The sequence below is a fragment of the Opisthorchis viverrini genome (genome assembly GCF_000715545.1).
Source record: "Opisthorchis viverrini unplaced genomic scaffold opera_v5_275, whole genome shotgun sequence".
NCBI lineage: Eukaryota > Metazoa > Platyhelminthes > Trematoda > Opisthorchiida > Opisthorchiidae > Opisthorchis > Opisthorchis viverrini.
Genome location: NW_008751936.1, coordinates 451,408 through 460,788, shown reverse-complemented (window position 1 = coordinate 460,788; position 9,381 = coordinate 451,408). Strand labels below are relative to the sequence as shown.

At 44.5% G+C, this 9,381-nt stretch overlaps 1 protein-coding gene across 1 annotated transcript in view; it reads right to left on the bottom strand.

The window, feature by feature from the left end:
* T265_14856 (hypothetical protein) overlaps window positions 1-9,381 on the bottom strand; it is a gene marked incomplete at both ends in the record, with an annotated part of 43,331 nt that overhangs the window by 16,079 nt on the left and 17,871 nt on the right. Inside the window, one exon of the mRNA XM_009175550.1 lies at window positions 175-405. Within this exon, the coding sequence (XP_009173814.1) occupies window positions 175-405 (231 nt within the window). The remainder of the gene's footprint in view (window positions 1-174; window positions 406-9,381) is intronic.

Genomic DNA, 9,381 nt, shown 5'->3' with positions numbered 1-9,381 from the left:
GCCCCCCCCCGAAAAAAAAAAAGAGGATTCGCAGAGCAAATCTCCGGTCTGAGGAGTATTCTGAATAAAATTATTGCAACATTTAAGCAGATATGCGAAAAATAAAGGATTACACAAAAAAACGAGCATTCTGCATTCACAAATTCGTTTTCGTTTGACTGAACGGTACCTTACCGGAAATTTGGAGCATCTCTAATTCCCCAGGATCCAATTTCAATCTGGTCACGTGTTTTTCAATAATACTGAGCCACAATTGTAGATCATTGAGGAGAGACCACGGGTCCGACAGATCTAGGCAGATAACTAACATGGTATGCCAAATATTTGCTTTGGTTATAGCGAACTTCAACAAATTGCTGTGTTCCGGATCGCCATCAAGACACCAGATGCAGAGTTGAAGTGGTTCTAGGGTAGAAGGCAGACGTTTAAAACAGTCATTTATTTCCGGTTGGAAAAAGGAGGCAAAATTGAGCTGCACGGATTGTTTATTCGTAAATGTTTTTCTATTTTATCGAAGTTCGGGCAAAGCCATAATTGAGGCAAGACATTGACGATGTGAAAATGTAACATATTTTAACTACTTATTCCTTTTTAGTAGCGTAAATGTAGCTGGCGATCTGTTTACCAGCCGCTTTCGCGGAAGTGCACAGGATGCGATGTTTTACAGCGAAACCCATAGTAATGTGGCAGCCCAATTGATATTTCCTGAAATCCGTGCTACGATGCTGGCAAACAGATAAAATATCATCACTCTCATAGCTATACTACCATCCTCATAAGGTTGCTGAAAACTCTTCGACAGCCCACGACCGATTTCGCCCTCCTTGGGATCGGTTCATCAGAAAGGCGCGGTCCCCGAGTTTCCGTCAACCTTATGTTCTACTTGAACCCTAACTGGACTGTTTTCGACAAATAAACTCATTTGCAAATGAATTTGGTTTTCACGAGAGACTCAACTGAATATCTCGTTCATAATATTCTACAACTGAATGTTCTGCACACAGGCCGCCTCATGTTTCAGTTGGCATGATATTCGAGATATCTCAGTATGCTTTCATAAAGGAACTACTCACAAGGTTGCTGAAAACTCTTCGACAGCCCATAAACGGTAAGAGAGCTCCCGTTCACCTACTGATCTGCTTGAACCGGAATCGCGCAAAATTAGTGAACTATACTCGTTTGCATACCAATTTGGTTTTGGTTTGGAACACAGCTGGATGTGCTGCACCAGACCGACTCATGTTTGAGTTGGCACGATACTCGGGATATAGCGATGCATTTATATAGGTATTACACTACTCTTAAGGTTTCTGAAAACTCCTCGACAGCCCACAACTGCCTTCGCCCTTCTTGGGGCGTATCAAGGTGGCGCGGTCCCAGGGTCTCTCGTCAAAACAAATGAGTAAACAAACGAGTGTATGTCGCTGATCGTCACGACTAGTTTTGTGATCTCACTTTACGGGATAAGCTAGCTATGAAATAAGAACGTTTCTGACATCCAGGAAGCACTGATGAAGAGTTTTGACAGAAGAGATTTTGTATAATTCGCTTACAGTATCTCCTCTCTCACTATCTGTTATATTTGCTGATTCGCCAATCTGTGGTGTCTGGTCTGCTCACTCTCTTTTTCACGTGCTGCTGACTTTCAGAAGCTTAAGGTTGACATACTGTTATATCTGCTGATTCATCAATCTGTGGTATCTGCTGCTGACCCGCTCCAGTGCCTAATGCCGGAGAAAAAAAGACCCACAGAAGGGAACACAATGGCTATATTCCAAACAAACGAATGCGAGAGCGTGGATGCGTGCGAGTGCGAAAACTACAACGGCCTCAAGCTATTTATTGGAACTTATTTCAATGAACTTAGTTCAGTGGTGACGCACACCGTCTGGGTTTGATACAAGGCTGTGAGGCGGTACATATCGAGGGGGTGTTTTCTGTCTGGTCAACATCTAGCGGAGCTGAAAGTCTCGGTAGATTTCGGGCATTCAGTGGTTGCTTTCAGGAAGCTGAACTTCTTGATAGTATCGAACTCGACTCTCCCTCTCTGATTCGCCCAAGAACCCGACCGTGAACTGCTTGTCTGTGTTTGTTTGCGAGACAAATCCAGTAGACTGAAACGGACCACTCTATTTTGTTCATAACCACACCACCGTCGTTCGAACGGCTGTGTTCCTGTTCTGGCGTAATTATTCCGGTGAGTCCACATCAAAGGGAAGCACTGGACTCGAGTTTCGCTCTTATTAGAGCTCAGCAGTGCATATCTAATGGCCGTGCCGGGATTTGCACCCCGGACATCTGACACGCGAGGCGATCGTGTAACCACGTTGGACGCGTGTGAATTTTCACGTCTGAACAGGCGAACGTGTTCACACTTGAGCGATGTGATTGATTGGTGTGCCCGACTCATCGAACGACGACCCAGTAACTGTCCTGGTTGTGACGATCGATTGACCATTGGATATGCACTGCTGATGACCTCTAATAAGGGCGAAACTCGAGTCCAGTGCTTCCCCCTTTGGTGTGGAGGCACCGGAATAATTAGGCCAGAACAGGAACACGGCCGTAACCCCAAAATTGCATTCTATTTTGATTTGACGTGGGTTCTTCGGAGTAGTGAGGCATGGCTTGGATCTCTAGCTCAGGTCACAATGTGCCGTTATCCATCACATGACCGCTACGATGAAAAAGGTCCTGGAAGGTGATGACATAGGCCTGGGAAGCTTCGGCAGGGAAGCGACTGACTAGCTTACAGCTGTTCCATAATTGCATAGATGAGTACATTCATGTAAGCACCACAAACAACATTACCAGTAAAAATGCTGATGTTCACACTCGATTAGTTTCCGGCTGCGTTTATCTGTGCATTTGTTCTGCTCTGTCAGCGCAAATATCAGAGATCGTCACCGTACATGTTAACTCGTCCTTAGTCTCAAGAAGTCAATGCAAAAACCCACTTGGATCTGTGGAGAAGTGCCCTTTTTAGCGGATTCTTTGGTCGTCGCGTTGGCCGCACATTCAGAAACAGAATGCCATGGAAATCGTTCTGTTCGCCGAGCCTAACAATTGCACACGATTCGTCAGGGCGGTGTTTCAAAACAGCATCAGCTGAATCCGCTGTGATTGGTTCGTCGGTGGACAGCCTTCGTGCAACTTGATTGGAACCTGAATCGCCTTGTGGTCTCACCAGCTTGCATCTGATTGGTTCACTGTTCCAGCAGTTCTGTTACTCCACCGTTATTGCTCAATTCTTGCTTTGTTGTTTGGCTAGTTGTTAACATAATCCTCTATTTTTAGTAGCCTTCATTCTCTAAATTAACCAGTCCGCTTGCCGTTGTTCTATTGTCTAATTCCAGACGGAGTATGCAGTCCAAACATTGTTTCATTTTTTCGTAGGGGCTGGTCGACTGAGTTGATATCGAATTGTTTTTTCATTGGTTTCTCTGTGGACACACTCTTATTCTTTGTAATGTACTACTCACAAGGTTGCTGAAAATCCGTCGACACTCCACGACCGGTTTCGCCCTTCCACTTTGGGCTCATCAGGTAGGCGCAGTCCCCGGGTTTCCACCAAACTTATGTTCTACTTGAACCCAAATTGAAAGGCGAAACTGATCGTGGAATGTCGAAGGATTTTCAGCAACCTTATGAGTAGTACATTACAAAGATATACATTTTTCACGATATCTCGAATATCGTAGGGACTGAAACATGAGGCGGCCTGACGCAGCACATTCAGTTACCTGAGAACATCACAAACGGGAGATTCGGCTAGTTTCCAGGTGAGTCCCTTGAAAAACCAAATTAGTTTGCAAATGAGTGTATATTCGCGGACACTTATTCTCTTTACGTTCTATGAGCAATTGGTTGAACGTTATCATGAATGAACTGTTGTCATTCCCTGTTTTTGTCAACTTGAATAAGGGATATTGCGTGATCGTTTCAGAGAGGTTTGGTGAACAATCGATGGGTTTATTGCTGGTCAACGTTTCGCTTTTGACACAAAAGCGATGGAAATCGCCAAGCATCCAAGCGTAAATACAATAGAGTTGGTAGAACTTGCACACATGTGGAGAGCGGTCATAGATCAGCCGAGATGACACGAGGCCGTGTGCAGTTATCAGCGAAATGGTCTGGGTCTAAAAGTACAAAATCCAAGTAGAGTTAGATCCAATTAACCACCCCCATCCCCAAACCAATTGTTCCGGTGCCCTCTGACAGGTGAACACAAGTGAACGAAACTTGTGAACGACCCCAAGAGGAGTTTTCTATTAAGGTGTCCCAGACGGAAAAAGCAAGGACGAAAAATCGGGGTTTTACATGAAGACAAAACACCCCCTTCTAACCAATCTATCGTAAATGTTAGTCATCCCCACTAACCAACAAACAGGAACATCAGACTGAACACCCAGCACCGATCAAGTCGGCTAGTCATAAGGAATCTCACGGATTGGTACCCTGATTGCCTTAAAACCCAACCTACTTACTTGCTTACTCGCTTGGCCTGACGAAGCTTATGCTTCAAAAGCCCAGCAATGAATTTACCGATTGTTTACCAAAACTCTCTAAAACGATGACTTCCCAATCAGTCCCAAACAGTTCCGAATTGATCGGATATTGAGTGATTTGTTCCTCTGACAAGCTTGTGTTTACACATTCTGATGAACTGTTTTCCCTCAGTTTGTCCCCTATAACGTCTGTCTCAATCGTACCACTAAGATTTGTAGATGTTCAGTCCAGTCCCTAATTCACGTGGCACCTTTAAATTCAAATGCTTTCATTCGGTCGTAGAGGCGGAGCACGTAGATTTTATCCACGATGAGAAGGTGAGGAGTTATCGATTGCAAATCGTGTTACGCAGGTGATCAACCCAAACACAGTTGGTTGAAACAAGGGACTCTGTATTCACCACGTGATCACACGTTGTAATACGAGGATGTTATATCTGTGCGTGACAACCAAATCGTGGCAAAATATAAGATTGACTCAAGAGACTCTGTACTCACCACGTGATCACACATGGTAGCACGAGGATGTTACATCTGCGCGTGACAACCAAATCGTGGCAAAATATAAGTCATGAAAAAGTAGTATGGACGGATTTGAAGAATTTTAACTGAAACATGGTCCCGTAGGTGAAGCTAAATCTATGCCAAAAATCACTGTACAGCTGTTTCATCTTTGGCGGGAATCATCATCTTCTTGAGTGGCGCTAAACACTATTGAAATGCGAGTTGGCAACACAGTTGTTTAGCCACTCTTAGCTGAACGCTTAAATGTCTAGAAGTCGCCAACTGGAAGACCCGCGGTTTGAGACTCCCCCCTGAGGGTTTTGAAGGGATCTAAGCTGGCGCAACGACGAACAAACGTGTTGATTTAAGAGTCTACCAATTATCAGACGACAGAATTCAGGATAGTGACGGCTCAGTCAAGTAAACATTTTGGATCCCTACGGACGTGGAACTACTGTTCACAGGCAAGTTGTTCAGAAAAAGACAAGAGGTGTGCCTTCCACATTTGAAAACCACATTAGGGACGTGAACAGGGGGAAAACTGTCGAATTCTTCGAACCTTCTTAACGATTGCGCAACACAGGTCCTTTATGTGCGTGTCCCCGATCGATTTTTACCAGTCGATTGGGCGATTCGCTGAGTAGACTTATTTGTCGCATTGGACGATCAATAACAAGGTAGGAAGAACTGAAAAGCGACTAAAATCAGAGTGCTAGTTCTTCCGTTGGACTTTTGTAACAGGTAACGTTAGTAGTAGTATTATTAGTAGTATCAGTATACCGCGAACTTCTCTCCTTACCAAAGACGAATCTTCAACGGAGGCAAACACAAAAGTGACGCGTGGACTTTAAATGTCCGGTTGGCTAATTTGAGAATCAAATGACTCCATCTGCTTGCTAGGTGCGTCTGAGCCTCTAACGTGTTTTCTTTTTTTGGGGTAGTACGGTTACTCTGATAATGTTGCCAAAATCACAGTTTTAAGACGTGACGGTCATCTACAACCTAGTGCTGTTGAAAAAGGACATCTCCCAACACCGAAAGTTTTCCAAACCATAAGTTAATGAATTGAAGACGTATTCGGAAAATGAAGTGGTCTTTCCGTCTTCCGTTCCTGTAGCTGAATTTGGGCAGTCGGATTTTGTCCTTCATCAGTTCAGAAGAACGCCTCAGGTGTTTTTCGAGGACTGACGTATCAGACACACCATTAGACTTTTTTGAACCGCCAGTCAGATTTGCCTAAAAATGAATTTGTCGACCAGAGTCCGGAGATGCCGTTCTGGAAATGGATGATCCATTGATTGACGATTTGTTCAATGACATCAGCTGTTGATTCACTCGGAGTAAGTTGTCTAATCTCAAAAGAACACTTGAAATTCGCAAAAAATATCCGCTGTGTATGAATTCAGAATATGGTTTTTACTGAACCCCTCCTCCTGAGGTGCATTAATCAGACGCTGTAGACGGATTAGTCATGTGCCACTTTGGTGGAAATGTCCCACCGTTGACCGCACCACGGCCCAACCCAGAAGGTCTGGCCGGTGTGTCCATTCAGCGGATTTGCCAGAGATCTTAACGACTTGCAAGAAGTCAGGCTGAGTCATAAAGGAAACTACTCACAAGGTTGCTGAAAACTCCTCAACAGCCCACGACCGGTTTCGCCCTTGTTGGGGCCGACTCATCAGGTAGGCGCAGTCTCCGAGTTTCCATCAACCTCGTGTTCTACTTGAACCCAAATTTAACTGTTTTCGAGAAATACACTCATTTGCAAATCAATTTAGTTTTCGCCGGAGATTCAACTGAATCTCTCGTTTATGATATTCTACAACTGAATGTGCTGCACACAGGCCACTTCAATTCAGTTGGAACAATATTCGAGATATCGCAGCATATTTTCATAAAGTTTGCTGAAAACTCTTCCACAGCACACCACCGGTTTCGCCCTTCTTGAGGCCCATCAGGTAGGCCTAGTTCCCGAGTTTCCGTCAACCTTATGTTTTACTTGAACAGAGTCAGTTTAACCAAGGGTTCGAAAAAAAGTGAACTGGTAGCGAGTAGCATTTCCGGAACAGTCTCGTGATATGGTACCGTTTCACACAGACACACACACAGTTATTGACTGCGGACGATACAAATGTGACATACAGACTGGCATTCAACAGGTTAGTAGAAGTCACCGGTGTTCAACAGGTTGGTAAAAGTCCAAAATCCAGGAATGTGGGGAAACTTACGGGGTACCTGATTGGATGGTTCGCCAAAACCAAGACGATCAGGCCTATCCCTGCAACAACGCCAGCAGACCTAAATCTCTCCAACTCGGTTCTGGCCAGGAAAGCAATCACACACGAAGCAGCCATTAAGTACTGAAATATTTCTTTCAAGAAACTGTACGTGTCTGGCTTAGCGATCCCATAGTGTGTCGGAGAACAGAACATGGAGATGGCTATTTTCGGAGCACGGATAGATCTAAAGTCAACTTAGGCATGGTTGCATTTGATCACCAAATAAACTGCGTGGCTCTCCACCATGTTCCCCTGTTTGTTTGTTTGTTTGTTTGGCTGCCCTTGAGCTTATATTTTCAACTTTCCCGCCCCCACCGTCAATGACATATAAATATTGGTTTCTGGGATTGTGCATTCTCCTACGAACGTTTTGGACTGACCTTGAACGGAAGACTTCTGGCAGGGGTGGCTAACAGTGCGCTTGGATTTTGGGTAGTATTTGGTTACGCCTTGATGCTTTCAACACTGACAATTTAGTCACAGCATCATTGCACCGCAGTGATCGGGCGAGTCTTGTCTTTTCTTAGAATTGGGTCCAGTGTTTCAGCGAACGCCTTAGATACTCGACGTATTAAGTAATGGTATAGTGGTTGATCAGGTGATCGCTGACTTGTTCGCCGAGTATGGCAATAAACTTGTAAACGATTTCCCCCCGGTGCGCGGTTGATTACCCGCTTGAGTTTAATTAGTCTTCTGTTGCTGTGAATGACTAACTGCAACACACCAATCCCGAAATCCCATTGGTCCGTTTCGAATCGTCTTGTGTTCTGGTCCATCTCACGTGCATTCGATTGGTGCGCTGAGTAAATTCTGTCAATAACATTTTGTCCTCAGTTTTGTATATAACGCGCCCAACAATACCTCGGCGACTCATTATTTATTGTATTACTATCTTGCACATATCTTGAGACATCTAGGTTCTCAAGCCGTATCACTCAAATTGGTTGTTCAGCAATACCTTCGCCCAAACCGAGTCAAAAGGATGCGAAACGTTAACTAGGAAAAACTAATGTAAACACAGACGCCTTGGGCTAAACATTCACTCGCTTCGCTGGCCCAGTTTCCTCCAAATAGTTTACCCAACGGAATCGTTTCTGTGCTTTACAATTGTGGAATCACATCACACAAAAAATCGGTTGTTCCTTCTTTTTGTCCCCTGAATTTTCCAGACTGTTACTTGGGCGTCAGGAACCGTGGATCTGCTCTATTCATGGCTCCAAGTGAGGCAGTATTCCGCTCGTTTGGCTTCGTGTTCCACGTCAACTAATGGATACCCCCCATGTTTGTGGAAGTCTCCAGCATACCGTCTGAAAACGTTTGAGTTTTGGTGCAACTAAATCACCCTTTTCCGCACATGACTACTGGTTATTCGACTTTGTGTAGCTTCCAGAAACCTCACCTGTCTAGGAAAACCTAGTTTTGTTTGAAATTTACTCAGAGGCATTGAGCATGATAATATCCAATCGATTGATTGATTGATTGATTTTCGCTACAATGAATCTGACGCAAAAATTATGGCTCGATCCACTACGGACGATGATGATTCACTCAAAGGAAATGCCTTTACGCAGATGTCGTAGTTTCAATCACCAGTGAGATCCTAGTGAGGGTCGGGGACATTACATCCTTCGACACTGGTTAGAACCACGTAAAGCGGCGCTCTCCTTAGAAGGCGTCAACTTGCATGCGTAACATACGTCCCAGAGACATGGCTGCACCAAGAATCAAAAGCCGATTGTTCAATTTCTACTGAGAGAAAAGCCGGAGGAAAGTGATCCTAGGTTTCCTGAACGAACTCGAAGGCTTGACAGAAACACCAGTCTTCAACGTGTCCTTCCGTAATTTCAAGTTACGTCTTCTGTTGCTGGGGAAACAAGTGCAAACGGAGACCTCGGCTAGTTTGAAAGTTCGAGAATTCAAACCCTGGTTGTGAAAACCGCAGTCCGCGGCTATTCAAAAGTTTGAATTGCTCACAAAGTCTCGGAATCTGTCTCCCTAATGGCTAATTTGAGCTCCCTTGTGGTCGTTAGACAAAGAGAACCTCGGTGAAATTGGAGAAGCTTATCCTACTGCATCGTATGACTCCGGGA